This window comes from Hippopotamus amphibius, chromosome 8 (assembly GCF_030028045.1).
Source record: "Hippopotamus amphibius kiboko isolate mHipAmp2 chromosome 8, mHipAmp2.hap2, whole genome shotgun sequence".
In the NCBI taxonomy this organism is placed as follows: Eukaryota; Metazoa; Chordata; class Mammalia; order Artiodactyla; family Hippopotamidae; genus Hippopotamus; species Hippopotamus amphibius.
This window is the reverse complement of record NC_080193.1, coordinates 11329759-11353490: the sequence shown is the minus strand read 5'-3', so window position 1 is coordinate 11353490 and position 23732 is coordinate 11329759. Positions and strand designations below refer to the sequence as shown.

At 36.0% G+C, this 23732-nt stretch overlaps 2 protein-coding genes across 9 annotated transcripts in view; one reads left to right on the top strand and one right to left on the bottom strand.

Moving 5' to 3' along the window:
* Positions 1 to 23732, top strand: part of NAA25 (N-alpha-acetyltransferase 25, NatB auxiliary subunit) — a 65936-nt gene that overhangs the window by 18997 nt on the left and 23207 nt on the right. For 5 of the 8 annotated variants that reach the window (XR_009055053.1, XR_009055054.1, XM_057744896.1 and 2 more), the window contains exons 6-16: positions 908 to 1015; positions 1398 to 1476; positions 4987 to 5098; positions 5672 to 5761; positions 6903 to 7072; positions 9540 to 9652; positions 13024 to 13098; positions 16655 to 16862; positions 17677 to 17766; positions 21685 to 21865; positions 22562 to 22661. Coding sequence is in view for 6 of the 8 variants with exons in the window: in XM_057744896.1 (XP_057600879.1) it covers positions 908 to 1015; positions 1398 to 1476; positions 4987 to 5098; positions 5672 to 5761; positions 6903 to 7072; positions 9540 to 9652; positions 13024 to 13098; positions 16655 to 16862; positions 17677 to 17766; positions 21685 to 21865; positions 22562 to 22661 (1326 nt within the window). In the remaining 2 variants the exon portion in view is untranslated. The remainder of the gene's footprint in view (positions 1 to 907; positions 1016 to 1397; positions 1477 to 4986; positions 5099 to 5671; positions 5762 to 6902; positions 7073 to 9539; positions 9653 to 13023; positions 13099 to 16654; positions 16863 to 17676; positions 17767 to 21684; positions 21866 to 22561; positions 22662 to 23732) is intronic. The other 3 variants (XM_057744899.1, XM_057744901.1, XM_057744900.1) reach the window with 2 other exon arrangements.
* On the bottom strand, positions 2147 to 2572 carry LOC130858452 (60S ribosomal protein L22-like). The gene has a single exon (XM_057744902.1). The coding sequence runs from the start codon at positions 2570 to 2572 to the stop codon at positions 2195 to 2197; it is 378 nt and encodes a 125-aa protein (XP_057600885.1). The 3' UTR covers positions 2147 to 2194.

Below are 23732 nucleotides of genomic sequence, written 5' to 3'. Positions count from 1 at the left end.
AATCTTAGATCCATTACTGGGTTACTTGATCAAGTGTGAGCCTCGAAATGTTTGATATTTTGAGTTGAGGTTTGTCTTTAAGGCAGTATTGTTGGTTAGTGAACAGATCATTGAACTGGGTGACCTTGTTTTATCCTGCTTTCTGAGCCTCAGTCTGCTCTTTTGCAGAGTGGAGATGCTCATCTCCCAGAGCAACTATAAGGACCAAAATGAGATACTGTGTTTGAGAGGATGGGGAGGAAGGAGTTAAAATGTAACAGTTAAGGAGAAGGAGGCTCTGGGTTCAGATAGGTCTGCTTTCAAATACTGGCTTCACCGCTTGAGCTGTTGGGGAATCTTTTAACCTTAATTTATCTATAAAATAAGTGTAATAGCTACCCTGAAAAGTTGTTTACAGGGTGTAAATGAGCTCTGAGCAGAATCTTGGGCAATGTTAAAAGGATTAATATCATGCATTGATTCTAATTATCAATCTAAGGTAACTGAAGCTAATAGTAAGCCATACTTCAAATAGAAGGAATTAGCATTTCCCTTCTAATATGTGCACATTTCAAGAAGACATCTCAGTCTTTTCAAATACCTGGTACCCTTTCTATATGATAAACAGTATAAACATATCCCCTCTTAACATATTTCTATAAAAATGTATGAATGGCCTATTGAAAAGTTAGGTCATATTGTGGAAACTATGTATTTCAAGAATGCATAAGGTCTTTAGTAAAGAAATCTTTTGTAAAGCAAACCACTCTCTAATGTATCTTCTTGGCAAGTTCAAATTAGGTCTGTTATTTGACATAGTGGCTTGATAATTATGTGCCAGAGTCATAATAATGGTCTGCATGGTGGTAATATAAATAGTGCAAACAGGGGAGAAATTAGAATGAAACATTTATCTTTTCTCCTCTAGTCTATATCAGCGCAGGATGAAAACCTCTCAAAAACGATGTTTCTACCCCTTGCTGAGAGAATGGTAGAAAAAATGGTGAAAGAGGACAAGATAGAAGCAGAGGCTGAAGTGAGTAATTTAAGCCCCACTTTTGTATTTGCATGTTTTTGATACTGTTACAATATTATGAACTGTTGCTTTATTCCGTTTAGAGAACTAGGTCCTTGCTCTTGCCTTTTGTGTAAATGTGAAGCTTGTGAAGCTTGGGAATCCCCTAGCCTAGGTATAATGAATGGAGGCGCAGTTTCTAGCATGTTTATAGCAAGTACTCTCTGCTGAGATATATATAGATAGGGGAGATAGTGTTGTCTGATTCTCACTGTTAATTTCATCTTATTTAAAGGTATAGTGTTCTTTTCTATTAAATAGTTTTTTAAAAACATACAAATGACTTATCTTTTTATTATTGAAAAGTTTCAGTGGTTGCACTTCTTGTTTGTTTTTCTGTAAGGTTGAACTTTATTATATGATCCTGGAACGTTTGGGAAAGTACCAGGAAGCCTTGGATGTCATCAGAGGAAAATTAGGAGGTAATTTTTAGAGTTTTCTTAAAGTTTTTTTGTTTGTTTATTTTGTTTTCCTACTTAAACATGACAAATTTTATTGTGGGAAATTTCTTCCACATACAGAAACAAAAATACAAAGACTTTAAGAAATCACTTGTGATCATTTTAGATTCTTACAGGTTTTTCTGTATTTAGGAATAGAGACACAGACGTAGAGAAAGGACTTGAGGACATGGGAGGGAGGGGAAGTTGGGACATAGTGAGAGAGTAGCACTGACATATATACACTACCAAATGTAAAATAGATAGCTAGTGGGAAGCTGCTGCAGAGCGCAGGGAGATCAGCTCGATGCTTTGTGAACACCTAAAGGGGTGGGATAGGGAGGGTGGGAGGGAGGCTCAAGAGGGAGGGGATATGGGGATATGTGTATACATATAGCTGATTTACTTTGTTGTACAGCAGAAAGTAACACAATACTGTAAATCAATTATATTCCAATAAAGATGAAAAAATTAAAAAAATAATTTTTAATTAAAAATAATTCATGGCTTCAGTAAATTCAAGGATTATGATTTTATCACAGGTCTCCAACCCTCTGCCCTCTATATCCTTCTCCGGTTACTTGTTCTGTATATCCTTGTAAAGTAATATCTTCCACCTCCCCCTTAGCTGGTTTTTTTTGGGGAGGGAATCCTAAGTTTTATTTAAGAACTCATACAAAATATTCCAGATAATTGAGTTTTAATCCTCCTCTTCCTCTTCATCTTGATTAATCTGGAAGTAATGCAATTTGTAGCTTTCTTTGCTGTTAGCAACTACGTGTAACCAATCACATATGTTATTCTTCAAATATTTTTTGGTGAGATATTTCAGATAGCTTTTGGACAAAGGCACCTCAGAAGTTACAGTAATCTTGCTTTTGCTTCTTTCGATTGTTACAACACCTCCACCAAAATTCCCAGGTATTCCATTCACTTTGGTTCTCTCCTGAAGAAAGTGCTCAAAATCGGCAGCATCCATGATTCCATCTTCTACAGGATGGGTACAGTCAAGAGTAAACTGCAGGACCTGCTTCTTTTTTTTGCCGCCCTTCACCACAAGATTTTTCACAGGTGCCATGGCAGCAGCAGAAGCAGGAAGGCCCCCCCCCACCCCGCTTTAAAACCACAATTAAGAACATGCTATACCTGGCCCTAAGAGTAATCTTACTCAGCACAATGTTTTTATTAAATTTTTTTTTTTAATGTGAATTCTGCCTGTCCTGTGAAGGCATTTGAGTTTGTAACCTTTGCTCTGCGTGCTTTTAGATCCTGTTTTTGTTTTTTTACCTAAACAGTGTGTCTTAAGAGATGTACCTCATTACCTCACTCTCTTTATTTTGTTTTGTTTTTTGTTTTTTTGTTTGGCTGCGTTGGGTCTTTGTTGCTGTGCTCAGGCTTTCTCTAGTTGTGGCGAGTGGGGGCTAGTCTTCGTTGTGGTGCCCCGGCTTCTCAGTGTGGTGGCTTCTCTTCTTGCAGAGCACGGGCGCTAGGTGCACAGGCTTCAGTGGTTGTGGCATGCGGGCTCTAGAGCACAGGCTCAATAGTTGTGGCGCATGGCCTTAGTTGCTCCGTGGCATGTGAGATCTTCCCGGATCAGGGCTTGCACCTGTGTCCCCTGCATTGGCAGGCGGATTCTTAACCATTGCGCCACCAGAGAAGTCCCTCACTCTCTTTAATGACTGGCCAGTGTTCCATGGTATAAATGTAGACGGTTTAAAACATAGCTAATCCTTGAGGGATGTTTAGGCTATTTGCAAGGAACATCTTTGCTATAAACCAAAATGCCCTCCAAGAGGCTACAGTGTGCATTCTTGCCAGGTATATTTGCTATTAGATTGCAAGAAGGCCTGTTTCTTTGCATACTTACCCACCTATGTTATCAAATTGTTATATCAAACTTTTTATGTTTTTCAGTGAGATAGATAAAACATACCTTATAGTTTTTTATTTAGTTATGAGGGAGGATAATTATTTCTTCATTCATTTAAAAGCCATTAATATTTTCTTCTTTCTGAGCTGCTTTTTCTTGTCCTTTTCCTGTTTCTAAAAATTTGGTTGGTTAATCTGCTTATTGATTTGCAGGAGCACTTTACGTGATAAAGAAGTTAGCTCTTTCCCATTGTTGTGAAAATAATTCTCTCTTTGTTTGAAAACTGATTTGTATGAACTTCATAGAATGTGTTAACTATTCCCCTATTTTTGGACGTTTATGACAAAGATTTTGGTTCCTAAATATTTATACATCTTTGATTTCCTTAGGAGAAGTTCATGGGAATGCAGTTATTGTTTTGACAATCCTGGTTTTTTAATCATGGCTTTATGGTCATTGGGAGTAACTAACTGTAGATGAGGAGCCTCAGAACTCTCATTAGGTCCAGTCATTAAAAAGATTTTTGTTTCATACAAGTATGTATATCCTTTACTAGACTTTGTGCTATCATAAAACTGTGATAGTAACTGATAGTTAACTACTTTAATTCTATAAAATGTAGGGAGAGTTTTGTTTTTGTTTTTATTTTTTTAATTTTATTTTTAAAATAAATTTATTTATTTATTTATTGGCTGTGTTGGGTCTTCGCTGCGGTGCACGGGCTTCTCATTGTGGTGTCTTCTCCTGCTGCAGAACATGGGATCCAGGAGCACGGGCTTCAGCATTTGCAGCACGTGGGCTCAGTAGTTGTGGCTCACGGGCTCTACAGGCTCAGTAGTTGTGGTGCACGGGCCCAGCTGCTCCGTGGCATGTGGGATCCTCCCCGCCCAGGGATCAAACCCGTGTCCCCTGCATTGGCAGGCAGATTCTTAATCACTGTGCCACCAGAGAAGCCCTTTGTTTTTATCTTTAAGGCTACTCTCTAACTTCAGCCTCCTTGAAGGTTGATACAAGTCAACTTTCTGTTTTTATTCAGTTAGGTTGTAGTTCTATGGATAGTTACAATTTAGATTCTCTATAGAAAATTCATAATATAATTATTGCCATCCTTAATCTGCTAAACTGTTCTAAAAGGATAGGACATATCTAATTTGGTCAGAAATATAGTCCTAGTTTTTTTTAGCTGTTGAAAGAGTGTGATTTATTTCTGTTCTTTTTTTTATCTTCCTCCTAATATCTCCCCATTCTCATCTCATTCCAGCCCAAGCTTATTCAGTGTTTTGGAAGTATATGGCTGGCCTGTCTATGGTCTAAATATACCAGTCCTTAGATGCTGTTGGGATTTTATGTGTATCCCACATACTAGATCCTCAACTCAATACATTCTGGATCCTTGTATTTTGCAGAAACAAATGATTAAAAAGTTTAGTATCAGAAATACACTATTTTTCTTTCCAAGAAAATAATCTTTAGGGAGATAGTAGTTTGTATTTATTTGTGGTCCCATTTTCTAAGAGAGTGAATAAGAAAATGGGATCGTTTCCTTCTTGTGTTTGGACTTTGTTCTGGTTTCTGAGCAGAAATGAAACCAGCTTACCAACTTTTATAACTTTTAATTGTAGAGAAGTTGACAAGTGAGATTCAGAGTCGGGAAAATAAATGCATGGCTATGTATAAGAAGCTGAGCAGGTGGCCAGAGTGCAATGCCCTTTCTCGGCGCCTCTTACTGAAAAAGTAAGTAGATGCTTCTTTTTGGACTATGAGACTGGAGTGGGGCTTTCAGGTCTCACCATTGATTTTTTTTTGGTCTATATCTTTTGAGATTTCTGGGCATAAAGTGAAATCTTTTAGTGGTGTGTCCTGGATATTTTTTTTTTAAGTTTTGATGAGGCTTCATCTTTCAGTAAAGAGGTATAATGGAACTTATGCCACCAGCATACTAGCTATTCAGAATGAATGCTGAAAAGTCATTAATTTGTCAAACTCAATATTGGTCTAAAAGAGAGACCCTCCCCTCAGCCCCCCTAGAAAGCACTAATGTGGGGAGTTTTCTGTTAAGAATATTAGTTTTTTAGACCTGGTCATTTTATTGAAGGAAAGAGTAGTTTCTTAAAACTGTTTGACTTTGAAAATTCCTCTGGAGTTGTTACCCTTTTAGGGCTGTAGAAGAAACCCAAAAGGGAGGTTGGGCTTCTCCTAGTAAAGACTAAAATGTAACTTAGAAAATAAGTTGAATATCTTGGTTCCTCAGGCAGATTTGTCACAACTTGGGTTTAATCCTGTGTGCACCATTCAATCTGATTTTAGCTCAGATGACTGGCAGTTCTATCTGACTTATTTCGATTCTGTCTTTCAACTGATTGAAGAGGCCTGGACTCCTCCTGCTGAAGGTGAACAGTAAGTTGTCTTCTTTCCTGAATTACAACACTTTTTTTTTTTTTTTGAGTTTTTTAAATTTTATTTATTATTTTCTTTTGAGGTACACCAGGTTCAATCATCTGTATACAACACTTTTTAATATGTTGTAGCAAAAGGATTTCATTGTAAGCCTAATCGAATTCTCTTTTTCTGTTTCAATAATGTATCCCTTTCAAAGCAAGAGTGTTTTTCCCATTTTTAAATTTTAAAATAAATACATGTTCATTGTAAAAATCTTAAATTAGTACAGAAATGTATGGTGTGGAAAGTGTTAGTTCCTACTTATCCTACCATCCCGGGATGGTTTTTTTCTTTTTCCAGTTTTATTGAGATACAGCTGACACAGAAATAACTCTTGATAACAGTTGGTGTCTTCTAGATTTATTGGTGTCTTTTCTTCCAGATTTATTTATATTATGCATATACTAACATAATTATTCTTATTTGACATAAAAATGGGATTATATTAGACATAGTGGTTTACAACTTGGTATTCCCCCCGTCCCCCAAAGGGTATCTTGGCATCTTTCCATATATGATATATACAGATCTGATTAATTCTTTTTAGTGACTTAAGAGAACTCTATTTTAGAAGTGTACCAAATTCTCTTAATCTGTCTCCTGTTGATGGATACTTGTATTGTTGCTGATTCCTCTTTTGGGGACTATTACAGACAATACTACAATAAACTTAAATGAGATCTTTTAAAAAAGTGAATAAAGAAATAGGATTTATGATACTAATTATGAACTGATGCTTACTTCATAACATTAACTAAGTTATCTAATTTTTCTCAGCCTCATTTTTCTAGCAATAAAATTTATTTATATATTTAATTAGGTAATATTTTATATACACAAAATTTTTCATGCTTTTTTTAAGAAAGAGATGGTTAGTCACTTTGCAATAATCTAATGCCACAATTGGGAGGAATCATATGCCATGTTAACTGTCAGAATATGCTCATAGCTTTCTTTTATTCTAATTTGTATTGTTTTATAATTATCAAAGTACTTTTTGTTATTTTTAATTTGTTTCTTGAGATCAGTTTGGCTTGACTTTAAGTTTTGGGATGGACTATAGAGGCACAAAATACCTTTTTCGTGTGTTTATACCCAGCTCTTTAGAAGGAGAAGTACATTATTCTGCAGAAGAAGCTGTGAGGTTTATTGAAGACCGGATAACAGAAGAATCTAAAAGTTCTCGCCATCTCCGAGGACCACATCTAGCTAAACTGGAGCTGATTAGACGTTTACGACGTCAAGGTTTTAATGATGAGTACAAACTTGGTAAGAAGCTGTAATGATGTTTGGAAACCCTGGAGAAGATACAGGGGTGCCTCAGTACCTAAGGGCAGTATCTATTCTCTGAGGCCTACAGTGATAAAGTTGTGTTTGGGAAGCAAATGTCTTCATAACCTGAAAATATTTACTAATGAATGGATCATGTATAAAATTAGTCCTCAATCACCCATGCAGCTCAGCTTAGCTTTAGGATCTCTCCCTATTCCATCAGAGTCTTTTTCAGGTATTTTTTTGCTGACCCAACAATAATGTCAAAATCAATTTCAAAGTAAAATAGCCAGTTTTGTAAAAAGTTTCAGGATTTCAAGAAGTGAATGAAAGGTTTCTTGAAAATTTGCTCTAAGTACTCACAAAACCATTGACGAAATAACATCTGGCAGAGTTAGAGCCGTTAATAGGTGAGGAGAAAATTTACAAGGATAATGATAAGATGGGAAAAAAGAATGATTTGGTTAGTAGAGCATTAAGAGAGGCCTTCAGGAAATTTGATGAAGCCCTTAGATGTTTTTGTAAAATGCTTTTTTTTGAGCTCACTGCACAAGAAGAGAATGTTGTCATGTTGTACTAGTTCACAGTTTCGTGGGAAAAAAAGCACCACTCCCCCCCAAATCAGTAATTCTTTGCTCATACTAAGAAGTAGCTTTAGTTTTAATTATACGCTAAATTTTCAGTTCAGGATAATAAACTTTAAAAATTTTTCAGTTTTATTTTTTTAAGTTAAAGCTCCAAAGAAAATCCCCCCCCCCATCATTATAGAAATTTGGTTTGCATTAAAAGTTTATTAATTTTAAGTGGGTTTTTATAGGGACCAGTTGTCCTAAGATAATGAGCACTTCTCAATACCTAAAACCTATCCTAGAACATCTCTGTCCATTTTAATCCTGTAATTATTGTTCTTTGCAGCTCATTCTAAAATTTACTGTGGCTATCTCTGTCATTCCCTATGTATTACAGATTATTCACAACCAATTTTGAATTGCGTTTTGACTTCTTTCTTTGGGTCTACCTCAATCACTTTAAGTTTGTGGTTGTTCCAGAATTGCAAATGAAAATTTTTCATGTGAAAATTGTTCAGCAAAATATTGTTAAAATATATTGCAGAGAATTGCTTTCTTTGTATTTCCCTGGCGGTCCAGTGGTTAGGACTCTGTGCTTCCACTGCATGGGACCCTGGGCTCAGTCCTTGGTTGAGGAACTAGGATCCCATAAGCTGCATGGTGTGGCCAAAGAAAAAGGAAAAAAAGAAAAAGAAAAAATTGTTTTCTTTCCAAAGCTGGATGTAAAACTATTTGGGTCTGCTTTCACACTTGCTGTATTCATCCCCTATCTTTCTCTTATCTCTCACCATCCTGAATCTTTTTTTTTTTAAATTTATTTATTTTATTTATTGGCTGAGTTGGGTCTTAATTGCTGCACACGGGCTTTCTCTAGTTGATGCAAGTGGGGGCTACTCTTCATTGTGGTGTCCGGCCTCCTCATTGTGGTGGCTTCTCTTGTTGTGGAGCACGGGCTCTAGGCACGTAGGCTTCAGTAGTTGTGGTGCATGGGCTTAGTTGCTCCGTGGCATGTGGGATCTTCCCAGAGCAGGGCTCAAACCCGTGTCCCCTGCATTGGCAGGCGGATTCTTAACCACTGCGCCACCTAGGAAGTCTGCCTGAATCTTATAAATTGGTGGATTTATCTAGTCTCTCCACAAAAATGTTTTTTCTTTTTCTTACCAGACCAGTGAGTGATTCTTAGTCTCTTTTGGATCACAGAGGCCTGTGAGAATTTGATTAAAGCCATGGAATCTCTGTTCCCAGAAATGTGTGTGAGCAGGGACTGAGACCTAAAATCTTAGAAAGACCTTGTTAAAAATCTCTGCTTCCTAAATCTAGTTCACTTTGAGAGTTATTTTACTTTTATTATTTTTATTTTTAATTTGAGGAAAAATAAAATGAACTGGCAGCATTCTGCACATCCAGGTTTAAGTTTTCCGTAGTGAGTGACTTTGTAGTTATTGGCCTGTGGCTCTTTGCATTTATTTTCTCTTCTGTTGGTGTGCCTGTTAACAAAGATTACCTTGCATTTAGTTAACATTTATTTAATCCTGTTAGGTGGTTCAGGAACTGTTGTGAAGAAAAGCATATTTGTCTAATGTTTGCATGTAAATTTAAGTCTTTATTTAAACTTTAATGAACCTTTTTAACTATTTAAACTTTAACTGAATGAAAAACTTCACATTTCCTCAGTGTAATAACAGGTAAACTGAGTTTGTAAGATTCAGCTCCTTTTTCAAGTGTTTATTTTTAAACTGGCAAGCCATCTTTTGGCCCTCATTGTCATCCTCATTCTCATTCAAGCAAAGTTTTCATTTAATGTAATGTTTTTCAAATCAGACTTCTCACTTAAATTAGAAATTGCTTCAGTCCATGAATAATTTAGTGATATTTTTCCACCCCCTCTCTCTTAGGTGATCCAGAAGAATTAATGTTCCAGTATTTTAAAAAGTTTGGGGATAAACCTTGTTGTTTCACAGACCTCAAGGTGTTTGTTGACCTCTTGCCTGCTACACAGTGTACAAAAGTAAGCAGAGTTCTATTGGGTACCTATATTTATTGTAACCAGGTTAAGTGTTTGGGTTTCCTTTCTGAAATGGTGAAAGTGGTGCACATGAGATATCAAGATATTGCTCTATCAAGCCAAGTAGTCTAGGTGCTATCAGATTAAAGGCATGATTTCTTGGAAAGTTGAGCCACAGTGAGAATAAGCCCCTGGTAAATAATTGGATTCCCCTGTTCTGTTTTTTTGTTTGTTTGTTTGTTTTGTTTTGTTTTTGAGATAATTGTAGATATACATGCAGTTGTAAGAGAAATAATACAGAGAGATCTATATACCCTTCACCCATTTTGTCCCAATGGTAAAATCTAGCATAACTATAGTATAATATCATAATTAGGAAATTGACATTGATAAAATCCACTGACCTTATTCAGATTTCACTAGTTTTACATGCATTCATTTGTGTATATATGTGTGGTGTGTTTGTGTGTGTATATTTAGTACAGTATATAGTGCACATGGATTCATGTGACCACTACCTAGACAAGATGCATAGTAGTTCCACCACTAGGATCCCCCCATGTGCTACCTACCCGTAGCCACCTCCCTCTATCTCCTTTCCCCATCTCACCCCCTCAGCAACTACTAATATGTTTTCTATTTCTATAATTCTGTCATTTTAAGAATGTTATACAATGGAATCATATTATGTGTAACCTTTTGAGATTGACTTTCTTTACTCAGCATAATTCCCTGGAGATTCATCCATGTTGTTGCATGTACCATGTTCATTCCTTTTTAGTGCTGAATAGTATTCCATGGTATGGATGTTCAAATGATTTCTTTAACTTGTTGAAGAACATTTGCATATGTCCAGTTTTTGATTATGACAAATGGAGCTGCTGTGAACATCTGTATGCAGGTTTTTTTATGTGAACCTAAGTCTTCATTTCTCTGAGAAAAATGCCCAGTAGTTCAGTTGTGGGGTCTTACGGTAGCTGCATGTTTAGTTTTTTAAAGAAGTGGCTAGACTTTTCCACAGAGGCTGTACCTTTTAAATTCATGTTAGCAGTGTATGAGTCATCTGGTTTCTCTGCATCCTCATCAACATTAGGTGTTGCAACTTTTTTATTTTAGCCTTTGTATTTTAGTAAGTGTGTAGTGATGTTTCATTATGCTTTTAATGTTCATTTCCCTAATGGTTAATGCTGTTGAACATTTTTTCATGTGCTAATTTGCCATCTGTATTTTCTCCTCAATGAAGTGTCTGTTATTGTCTTGTGCTCATTTTCTAGTTGATTTGTTTTTTTTACTGTTGAGTTTTGAGAGTTCTTTAGATATTCTGGATATAAGTCCTTTGTCAGATATGTGGTTTCAGATATTTTTTCCCAGTCTGTAGCTTGTTGTTTTTCATCTTCTTAACAGGATCCTTTGCAGAGCAAAGTTCTTTTTTTTTTTTTTTTTTTTTTTTTGCCACGCCATGTGACTTGTGGGATCTTAGTTCCTGGTCCAGGGATCAAACCCAGGCCCCGGCAGTGAAAGCACCAAGTCCTAGCCACTGGACCGCCAGGGAATTCCCAGAGCAGTTTTAAATTTTGATGAAGTCCAGTGGACTTTCCTTTTAATGTCTTGTTGCTGATTTGCTCAAAACTGTAGCAGTTAATTGCTGATTATGTCAAATCATGATTTATTCTTGCTGAAGCAGTTGGAAACTCAATATCTCAGGGATTTTTAAAAACTAAACTTGAAGATCTAAATAGACTTTTCTTCAAAGAAGGCATACGGATGGCCAGTAAGCATGTGAAAATAAGCGCAACATCGCTAATTATTAGAGAAATGCAGATCACAACTACAGTGAGTTATCATCTCATACCAGTCAGAATGGCCTTCATCAAAAAGTCTGCAAATAATAAATGCTGGAGAGGTTGTGGAGAAAAGGGAACCCTTCCTACACTGTTGGTGGGAATGTAAATTGGTATAGTCCACTACGGAAAACAGTATGGAAGTTCCTTAAATAATTGAAAATAGAACTACCATATGATCCAGCAATCCCAAGCCTGGGCATATATCCAGAAAAGATGAAAACTCTAATTTGAAAAGATACAGACACCCCAGTGTTCATAGCAGCACAGTACAATAGCGAAGACATGGAAGCATCCTAAGTGTTCATCAACATATGAATGTATAAATAAGATATGGTATATATATACAATGAAATTACTCAGCCATAAAAAAGAAAGATATATTGCCATTTGTAGCAGCATGGATGGACCTAGAGGTTATCATACTAAGTGAAGTAAGTCAGACAGAGAAAGATAAATATATGATATCACTTATATGTAGAATCTAAAAAATAATACAAATGAACTTATTTACAAAACAGAGAGAGCTCACAGTCATAGAAAATGAAATTGTGGTTACCAAAGGGGAAAGAGCAGGGAAAGGGATAAATTAGGCATATGGGATTAACAGATACACACTACTGTATATAAAATAGATAAAAAGAATTTACTGTATAGCACAGGGAACTACATTCAATATCTTGTAATAACCTATAATGGAAAAAAATCTGGAAAAAAAAAAAAAAGCCAAATCACTTTTCTGTATACCTGAAACTAATACCATTATAACTCAACTATATTTCAGTAAAATTAAAGAAGAAAAACCCCTTAATTTTGGAATAACTTTACATTTACAGGAAAGTTGTAAAGATAGTAAAGAAAGTTATACTATACCCTTCACCTAACTTTCCCCCATGTTAACATCTTAAATTACAGTGGTACATTTGTCAAAACTAAGAAACTGACTTTGGTACATGACTGTTAACTGGCCTCTAGACTTTGTTTGTATTTCTGTAGCTCTTCCATCAATGTCCTTTTTCTCTTCTGGGAACTAAGCTGAGTACCGTATTGTAGTTAATTGTCATCTATCGGGAGTTTTTGACGTGATTGAATCAATCAGTGTAAATCAGTTGTATGTTGAGGTAAAGAACCTTATCTTTAGACTCCTCATCCACAGCAACATGTATTGGATCAGATTGCTCACCCATTGATGAGAACTTCATACCCTCTTCCATATTAAAGGTTTTTAGCATTTAGCCCAGAGTATCCTTGGTTATGGGCCGTTGGAATACTCTACCAGTTGGAAGAACAGTGTGTCCAAGGTAGGATAGAACACAAATAAAGAAATACTGGTATACATCAAGAAAGTTTGTGACTTTGGTCAGCTTTACTCATAAAAAACTCTAATTAGTGAAGGTTGGAAGTCTTCCTATCATAGGGCTGCGACAACCTGATCTTCTAGAAGGCCTCTGTCCTCCCCATGTGAAATGAATGAAACTCAGTGGGAGCACAGTGGCAATGACTAGAATATTTGTTTTGTGATCATATCCTTAGCCCACCGGCACTCGATACTTTGGCAGTCTTGAGGTTACACATCTAGGGCAAGTGAAACAGTGCATTCCCAAACTGGTAAGTAGCCAGTGGTCTCTATTGGGTTCTGAAATAACTACCACCATTCACTGTGGTTTAGAAAAAGTTATTCTTGGGGTGCTGTGCTTATAGAGTGCAGGCTAAGCTTTAGAAATTTTCTAAATAAATTGTAACATATCCAGAAAAGAGGGTTCTGGGTTATAGAAGGACTTAAAAGCCTCTGAGAGAGAAATGGTTGAGTGGAAGAGAGAGGTTTGGTGTGGTAATGACAGAGTACATTATTTCTCATAATTTGAAAAGCTCTCCTGTAGAAGAGGAATGAGAACAGGGACCAGCAAGAAGTTCTTGCAGGGAGTTAAGGATTTGGCTCAGTGAGAAAAAGATCTTTTTTGTAATCACAGTTCTCTAAAAACACAGTGTGTGAGTTTCACGTTACTGGAGGGATTTAAGCAGAAAATAGAACAATGTGGGAGAGATTCGTTCAATAAGTGTTTGTTGCACAAATTATGTTCTGAGTGCTAAAGCAGGGAAAGATTGATCATGTTTTGTAGTGCTTACGGTCTTGTAAGTTAAGGCATCAAATGATGGGATTGCATTAGAGGAATGCTTATACTGCATTAAGCTGAGATTCATATAGGTTTGCTAGCCTAAATTTAGTACCAGAAGTTCTAATTTATTGGTATGTTTGAACCCATATAGTAATAATCTGCTGGGAGGAAGGAACCCTCTAGAAATAGTGAAATACTAGCAGTGATGAGGTAATCATTGTTCAGTGAGACAAAGGATTTAAAGCTGTTGCAGTGAGTTTTGTAGTCCTATGTAAATTTTTAATTGAGGGGGTAATTTTGCTGCCACAACTTTTTAAATGTAGGATGACTTTAATAGCTAAAAATCCTGCCACTCCAGCAGTATGTTTGTCAGAGGATTACAAGCTGTCCAAGTAAGGTTCAAACTGAGAACTGTTGTCCCAATGAATTAGGAGACACATTCTAAAATGGGACTGACCCCTAAGAATGGACAAAGTCCAGTTATCCTGAAGTGGCTTACCCATAGAGACGTTTTTATATTTTGCTTCCTTTGCCTTGGGGTTTTAAGATAACAATAAAATAATTCCAGTTTTTAAAGAAGCTTTTTGTGTAGCAGTAAAACTGTACAGACTGGAATAGAGAATGAACATATTGTTTCATGACAAAACCTGTTTGGAAGATTCTTCAGCATTCACTAAAGAAGGCCTTAATAATAAACATAACTACACACACACACACACACACACACACACAAAATGGCTTACAAGAAATATAAAATGGCTTCCAAGAATGGAAGAACTGGCAATAGAAATTATATAGGTATTTAAGCAAAAACATGAACACTAGTGCCACAGTTTGTTACACTTTGTTACAAATGTGATTCTCTGATCATAATTAAAATTAAAATTCATACAATTGTAGACAAATTGAAGTAAAAGTCATTACAGATACGCAACTGCATGATGAGTAGGATTTTTATTTTAATTTATTTTTTATTTGTATCTAAAATTACATGTATAAAACTGGAAAAGTCAGTTGAGTGATACTACAAGGCTTATGGCTTATATTGAAAAATAATTGCAGCTCTTTTCCCCGCCCGCTGGTTCTGGCTCTGGCTCTGCATAAGCAGATCACTTTCAACTCTTAACTGCTTTTTCTGTTATTTAACTACATATTTCTAAATTATAGGCTTATATAGCTATTTGTTTTTACAGTTATAGTTTTCATCTGTTCATATCCTATTGTGGAAGACAATAATTTTGTTCATAACATCCTACTTCTCCCCTTATGTACTTCCTCCCCAATATAGTTTAGTAATTATTCAATGTTTATATTTTTATGACTAAATGTTCACAGCTGAGCCACTTTGTATATGGAGATTACCTTTCTCACAAAGCTTGCTTTCTTGGCATTTATATATTTTTTTTGTTCAGTTCATCCCAATCAATCTGACAGAACCATAAAAGTTTAAAACTCCTCTTGGGGTAGTCTGAAAACATGAGGTGATAATCTGTTCCATTCTCCCCTTGAAACTACAGTCTCTGGTTCAGCTTCTCCTGGGGGTAAAGAAAACCCCTGGCTTTTGCTGGATTTAGTAAGTCTGTGAGCTTGGGGAGGGGTCTAACTTTTTAGACAGAATTTAGCAAATTCTCCTGTTTCAGTCCCTCCAGCACTTTACCTTTCAATCACACCTCTTGCCCTTAAATTCTGAGTCTTCCAAGGTTCTGTTGGCTGCTTATTGGTGGTCTCCGCATTGCATACTGTTGGATTTTAGCTTTCTTGGCCCTTTACATTGATTATTACTTACCACTTGCCTTTCTGCTTTTTATCTTTTGAAATCTTGTTAATGTTTTTTATTTGCTGTCATCTCTTCACATGTTTTTGATCCTATGGGTTGATTCCTTTTTTGTTCTTTACTGTCATCTTAATAGGATCTTGAAAGGGAGTAAAAATAAGCCTGTTTTTAGTAAACATGTAACTGGAACTTTTAAAAAAATAATTTAGTTATTAAACAATAACAAAATATTTGGATCACAAAATATAGGGAAGACAAGGGCGATGCCAGTGACCCCTTGGCTGTACTTCCCTTCCATAAACGCTTCTTAGAACCCCAGACTCGTGCTCCCCAAGCATTCTCTCCCATACTAACAGCTGCAGAGTATAGTATCCAACCATGTGGGAAGTTTAAGCAGATGCCCTGTAGGTGATGTAGGGGTCCCTTCCAGTTAAGTCTTCCAACTCACTTTGCCAATCTTGCAGCTGCACTGGTTGTAGAACTGGTGTTTTTAAAAATTTATACCAAATTTAGAGAATTAAAACCATTTTAATGCAAGATGTTACCATTGGCGTGGAATTCCCTCATGATCCAGTGGTTAGGACTCTGCGCTTCCACTGCAGGGGTTATGGGTTCGATTCCTGGTGGGAGAACTAGATCCCACAAGCCTCGCTATGTGGTCAAAAATATACATATATGTTACCAGTGGGAAAAACTGGGTGAAGGGTACACAGGATCTCTCTGTGTTATTTCTTACAATTGTATGCAAATCTGTAATTACCTCAAAATTAAAGCTTTAATCAAAAAAGCACTTTAAGGCTATTGACATGACATAACCATTCCTTTAAATGTATAGTTTCCTTTAAGAATTTATTTGTAGTATATCAATACAGTAGTAGGTTTGTTTTGGGATAATTGTTCTTTTTTATAGTCTTCCTAATTAAACTTTTTCATTGCTACATTATATATGATGTTAATGTGTTATAAATTAGGAAACATTTTACAATTCTTTAATCTTTTAGTCCATATACTGTATGGTATTAACATGATACTTTTGGCCAGCAATGAATGAGTGCGCCAGTTTCACTGGAGTTTCACCAGCATTGTATGCTGTTAGAAGGGTTTTTGTTTTGGCAGTTTTGGTAGATAGAAAATGGTATACTAAAGGGGTTTTAATTTGTATTTTTTCTTGATGCCTTTTTCTAGACCATTTCAATATTTGCTAATTGTGGCCTACTAAAGACTAGTTCTGTTTTGAGACCTGTACTTTTTTTTTTTCCTTTCAACTTTGCAGTTTATTAATCAGTTACTTGGAGTTGTTCCTTTGTCAACACCAACAGAGGATAAGCTGGCACTGCCTGCTGACATCAGAGCTCTGCAGCAACATTTGTGTGTGGTACAGCTGACGAGGTTACTTGGCTTGTACCACACGATGGATAAAAATCAGAAATTGAGTGTGGTCAGAGAATTGATGTTAAGGTACCAGCATGGACTGGAATTTGGTGAGCAACTTTTCAAAATGCGCAGTAGTTCCCCAATCTGCTAAGACTTAGAAGTCAGTTTTTTTATCGCTCATAGCATGCTGTTTTAATGCTTTTTGGTAAGGAAAATATTTTGTCAAGTGGGAACACTATCCAAGTAATAAAATACAAAGCCTTTCTTAAGCTTAGAGTTTTAAAAAATTATAATTGGCTTCCAGGTATCCATATTCTTCCTGATCTGGTGAGCCAAACTCTTTATCACATCAGGGCTCGGATGAATTGCAGGGTTTATGGTAATTGTCACATTTTCTGTTTACAGGCCTTAATATTCTTAATATATAGACTATGTAAGTGAACAAAAAGAATATTGTAAATTGTGACATAAATATTTAATTTAGAAGTAGATGATCTTCAGATTGCTTACATATGTGTGATGAAATATAAATGATCTGACTAAGTGATATTATTTCTCTAACTGTATTCTAAAAAAGTAGGTGAAGTAATGAGCACAATGTTGTACATGGCTCTTAGCTTCTGTTCTTTTCTTCACCTAAAACCTCTTTCCAAATCTTGCTGTTCTCCTTTTGGGACCATTTGGAATACCACCTCTGTTCTGGAACCCTTCTTTCTGCTCCAGCTGAGTGTGGTCTCACCTTCTTTGACTCTTTTGATTCATGGCTTATATTTTTCTTCTGGTATTTACTCCATTCTTATTAGTTTCTTTTCCTTTTTTTCTCTTCTTCCTCCTGTCACTTTCTTGCTTTAAAAAACTCCTTTAGGGCAGTAACAATTGAACAAATCTTAAAATACAGATATGATTTTTTTTTCCCTATAGGGAAATCCTGTTTGAAAACCGAGTTGCAATTTTCAGACTATTACTGTCTCCTTGCTGTCCATGTGCTTATTGATATATGGAGAGAAACAGGTAAAGAGCAGTGATTTCAGTTTAACTTTACTCTTTGTTTTTATTGATTATAAATCCTTAGACTGATTATATAATCCAAGAATTTGATTTATGCTTTTAGGTTTTTCTTCCTTGCCCCTCTCCAGGGTGCTTCTAGAAGAACCCAAGTCTCCAAATATCTTCCTCTCTGTAATCAGGATAATCTTAAATCAGTGGATATCTGTTCTGTTTTAAAATGTTTCTGACTAGTGAGTAAACAACCTATTACAAAGTTACAATAATTAAAATACAGAGAAGCTGATTCAGAGATAGATGTATGGATCCATGGAATGAGATAGCCATTTTTGTTCACTTAAATTTATATACAGGAAAATACACTTTTTTTGAAATGTAGTTCATATTAGCCCATTTAAGACAAAAATATACTACACGGTAAAGGAAGCATCATGAGTCATTGAGCAAGAGGATGATTCAGTAAATGGTACTGAGATTGCCTTTTCTTTAGGTATCACCCTCTGATATTTTCTCTGTTTAGCAGTTTTTGAGAAAAAATAACTTTAGGTACTTATTGCATATTATTCACAAGAATAAATTACAGAAGAAGCAGGGCTGGGAAGACAGTGGTGTGCAAGCCAAACACAACTTTGCCCTCATGGGTCATTTCACCAAGCAGTTGATTTTGATACTGTCCTCCTCATGCTTAAAATCCTTCAGAGATGCCCTGTTTTCTTGAGGATAAAGTCAACCTTATTAGGATGGTTTTCAATGCTCTCTGTAATCTAGCCTCTGCCTACATCTCCAGATTCTTAAGTACTTAAAACCCTGAATCTACTTTTTTTTTTCTTTTTTGCTACTACCACTGAACATCATGTTGCCTCTCTTTGAAATAACTTTCTTACCTCCTTCATCTGACTTTTACTCAAACAGTGCCTCTGACAAGCCTGTCTTGATTTCACCCCCTCCCTCATTGCAGATTTTATGCCCCTTCTGAACTTTTATAGGACATTGCATATACCCATGTGGTAGTACTTGTTATACTGTATTGTACCGGGGATGGGGATGAAATCCTTTTCATCAGAGTACTTGTTATTTGGAGCCCCAGATTCAGGAGGTTGCATAGGGCTGTGAAAGTCATCTTAATGTACAAACCATTAATGAACTGACTACTTAGTAACTTGGCCCCTTCTCAGATACCCTTCCCCACTTATTCCTACCATCTATTCTTGCTCATAATGACCATGGCTTTGCTCATCTCTTGGTTTTGGAGCAAGATATCTGACTATATAATAATAATAACAGTTAACACTCATTAATCATCACGCACTTGAAAGTGCTTTATATGAATTAGCTAATTTTAAACCTTGTAACAATACAGTTAAGATTGTTACAGTTTTACAGATGGGGGAAATACAGGCAGAGAGAAGGAAGTTAAGTGGGTTGTCCAAAATCATACAGTACAAATATATAGGAAGTTACAGGTATTATAGATGCAAGATTTCTTGAAGTCAGTGAAAGTGATGTTGAATGTTCCAGTTGTACGCATAGTCATTATTCAGGGTGGATTTGACTAAAATTAGAAACATATAGAAAATTGGTGAGATGTTGAAAGAGACTGATTTGAATGTGAAAGGATTAAGAACACTTTGAGAAATTGATGCTCTCAAATATTTTTTGCAAAAAAGCATTTCTTTATGATTGTGCTGCAAAAATAAAACAAGGAGTAAAGGATGTCATTTTTCCCCCTCTAGGTATATTGAGATATAATTGATATATTACATTGTATTAGTTTAAGGTATACAATATAATGATATATTGCAAAATGATTACCACAATAAGTTTAAAGTCCATCACCTCATGTAGCTATGGTTTTTTTTTTTCCTTGTGATGAGAACTATTAACATCTACTCTCAGCATCTTTCAAATACACAGTAGTGTTGTTAATTGTAGTCACTACACTGTACATTATATCCCCAGAACTTATTTATCTTATATCTTTTTGTTACATCATTTTGTTATATTACAAAATTTAATTAGAAAAATTTTGTCCTCCAAATCCTTGTCAACCCTGGTGAAAAATTTGCATAGAGTTATACTCTAAATTTTACAAAATAAAATAAGATGATAAATGTCTCCGTAATGCTGCATTTAATACTTCAGAAATGTAAATTAAACCTTTTTTTTTTTTTTTGCTGTTTACTTTGAAATTTCTTTCCATTTAAAAGAGATCTTTAAGAAGTTTTAAAAAATATTCTGATACTGGTTATCCTTGAATAACTAGCACTTAAAAAATTACCTATTATCTATAATTGTCCAACTGTCTCTTCTACTCAATTCTGAACCTCTTGAGGCCAGAAACCACCTATGACTCTTATCTCTGGGTCTTATATCTAGTGTTACTGCAGAGTTTAGGTCACTGAGTGTTGAATTAATAAAATTATGATTGTGAAGACCAGGTAGCAACATGGGAAAATATAAAGTTGGATGTTGATTACTGCCATAGTGGTAGTTTGAGTAGATCATGGGTAGTTTGCATAGTTTGGGTAGGATTATGGGTGATATTTATCTAAAGCCCCAATTTTTGGTTATATCTTGTTTCTTTTCTCTTGGAAAAAAAAGCATATAGAATATCATTTTAAAAGCTCAGTGTGGGCTTCCTAGGTGGCACAGTGGTTGAGAATCCACCTGCCAATGCAGGGGACACGGGTTCAATCCCTGCTCCAGGAAGATCCCACATGCCACGGAACAACTAAGCCCATGCATCGCAACTATTGAGCCTGCGCTCTAGAGCCCATGAGCAACAACTGTTGAGCCCATGTGCGGCAACTACTGAAGCCCACGAGCCTAGAGCCTGTGCTCCGCAACAAGAGAAACCACGGCAATGAGGAGCCTGCGCACCACAACGAAAAATAGCCCCCACTCACTGCAACTAAAAAGAAAGCCCATGCACAGCAAAAAAGACCCAACACTTTGAAAGCTCAGTGCATTGAGCTTTTCATTTTGGCTATTTTTTGTAGCTGTAAAAGTAGCTTATAAAAATTTTGAAAAACTATTTATTTTAATCTCACTTTTCCAGCTTCCAAAGGGTATCTAACATTTTTGCATATTTCCTTCTTTCTTTCTCTGTGAATGTTCATATACTTGAGATGAGCTCTTCTTACTAGTTCAAATTGTGTATGTTTTACTAATCATTATTGTGTAATTATTTTCTCTTGCTATTAAAAACTCCTTGTTAATGTTAAATGGCCGTATGATGTTTCCCTACGTGGGTGTAACTATAGTTTACTTAATCATCCCCCCATTATTAGTACAATGAATGTTTTTGTATATAAAGCTTTATCTGCATTTCATATTATTTTCTTTAGATAATTTCATGAAAGAAATTACTTATTCTGTAAGAATATTGATGCATGTAATGTTTTGAATTTTGGTAGAACAGAAAAAGTATATCATTTTAGCTTAATTATTAATGAGCAGTTTTTTTTTTTCCCAAATATTAATTGACATCCTGTTAGTAGAGTTACACATGGAAGAAAAATGATGTCTAGAGAAAGCATCTGTCTGGGATCTTAAAGAGAAAATCCTGTACTGGGAATATTGGTGGATTTTAGTTCTCCTTTAAAGTCCATTTCTTCTCAGAAATTTAGGATCCTGTGAGATTCCAGATTTCTCTTTAAGACCTGGCAGCTTAAAGCTTGCATCATTTTTGCAGATGCAGGTTTAAGAACTGATGTAAATGTTGAGGGACTGTCTAGTCAGGGAAATTCCCTATTTTGCTTACAGGTGTGTATCTAAAATTTGTTTTCTGCAACCCACCCTCATCCTAAGAATAGTTAGGGGAGGTGGTGATGTCAATAAGTTGTTTTGTTTTTTTTTTTTTTTTTGAGAAACCCCCATTTGCTGTCAAGATCTGTGAATAATGCTATTATATTTTGGTTCTAGGTGATGAGACCGCTGCGTGGCAGGCCCTGACTTTGTTGGAAGAGGGACTAACTCACAGCCCTTCCAATGCTCAATTCAAATTGCTGCTTGTTCGAATCTACTGTATGCTCGGGGCATTTGAACCAGTGGTGGATCTGTACTCCAGCCTTGATGCTAAGCACATCCAGCATGACACCATTGGGTTGGTAGTATATACTCTGAATAATGAGCAGCCAGCTACAGCCATGTTGGTCCTCATATATGGAACTCTAACATTTTGATTTTAGCAGAAAAGTTGTTCCTGGTATTAAGCTTTGTAGATTAATCACCTGTTATGACCCATTGCAAAGCAGGAAGAGTTTAATATCTCTCAGTATTTTGTGGTAATTTAAAATTTGTACAGTTTAGAAATGGTTAAAAAAAAAGTTTTCCCCAGATACAGAAAACAGTTATATACTTTGAACTGTTTTTCTTAGCACACATCGTTTTGAAGTCTTTACTTCTGCCTTGCAGTTGAGATTGATACTTGTACATTATATGTTGACCCCAGAAATCCTTTGAATTTGTATTTTGATTATTCTTTGTGATGAATCAAAGGTATTTTCTCCATGTCCCATAGAGCTGTTTTAGGAAGACAGCATTCTTTTCTCTTAACAGCTGTGTTCTATTAATCATCTGAGTATAAGAAAGCATGGCATAGACCTTTAGGTCTCCCACAAAACTGAATTAACTTTGCTGTTTTTTAAAATTTGATTCTGTAAAGTAGATAATTTCTATGGCAGGATGTTTTAACTTTTCGTATGCTTAGCTATTTCTCTTCCATAGTAATTTGAAGTGTAGTATTTGATACTAGAGGTGGGTAAGTATAACATTTTTTTTTTCTTTCCTTCTGACTTAGTTATCTTTTGACCCGATACGCCGAATCCCTAGGTCAGTATGCTGCTGCATCCCAATCCTGTAACTTCGCACTCAGGTTTTTCCACTCAAACCAGAAAGATGTAAGTGAAAAAAAAATTTTTTTTAATATTGTCTTGGCCTGCTGAATGCACATGATTCAGAGAACGTCTTTCCTTGGGTCACAAGTGCACACATTAAGGTGCACCATGCTGTACTTGCAAGTGCCCTTAGGCCATAGCTTACCGGCCAAGGCTGTTAGATAGAGATAAAGAGTTATTTGTGGTTGTTAGAATGGGTGTATTTAATAGAATCCATGCTAAGGTGCATGGATTTTAAACTGGGTATTAGCAGAATAGGAAGTGCCTCTTAGTTCTGTCTGTTAAGCTCTGAGAGACTTTCTAAGGATATAAGAAATGATTTTGCGATAGCAGCTCTCTTTTACTTTTATTGATTTCTGAAGTTTATAATGACTGTGCTGTTTATCAACATAGAGTACACTTATCTTTTCTTAGAATTATAAAATTGACCAATTGAAGAACACTTTAAGAAACTTAGGTCAATAGTATGTTTTTAAAGTAGCAATAAATAAGGTAGAGCTTTTTTGTGCCATAAAGAAAGGATGGGATTTGCACCATATTTTTCACTGCAAGCAGATGTGGTGGTCTCCACTTGTCAGTTAAGGAGAAGTTTTTGTGGAAAAACCCTGTGGTCTGTACTCAGTTGAAGAATGCAAAACCACCGAGGAATATATGTGCAGATAAGGCGTATCTTTACAATGGTAGCTACCTGCTTGCTTCTCATGTCCTTTTCTAAGACTCGTCATCTGGATATCTGCCAGATGGCTGTCCATAGCGTTCCATTTTCATGATCTAGCAGCAAATAAGAAACTTGGCAAGGAAGCTGGTTTCTGAGGTTCTTCTTGGCAAACACTCATGAGGATTTTTTCAAAAACCCTTTTGTAACTGTGACTGCTATACCTAATTTATCTTCCATCTAATTCTTTTAGTGTGTATTAAATAGAAAGCCGGGACAGGGCAAAAGCATTTCTGACCAATAGAATATAGGTTTGTGGTTCTCAGCTTGTGATAGTTATATTCTGACACATTTCAGGGCATGGCCTAGAGGGCTGGTGTAGCACAGGGTGGTGATCTTTGCATCATCAGCTGGCTTTT

Excerpts from the sequence above, each read along its gene's own strand:
- LOC130858452 (XM_057744902.1), bottom strand. The coding sequence starts at position 2,572 with ATGGCACCTGTGAAAAATCTTGTGGTGAAGGGCGGCAAAAAAAAGAAG.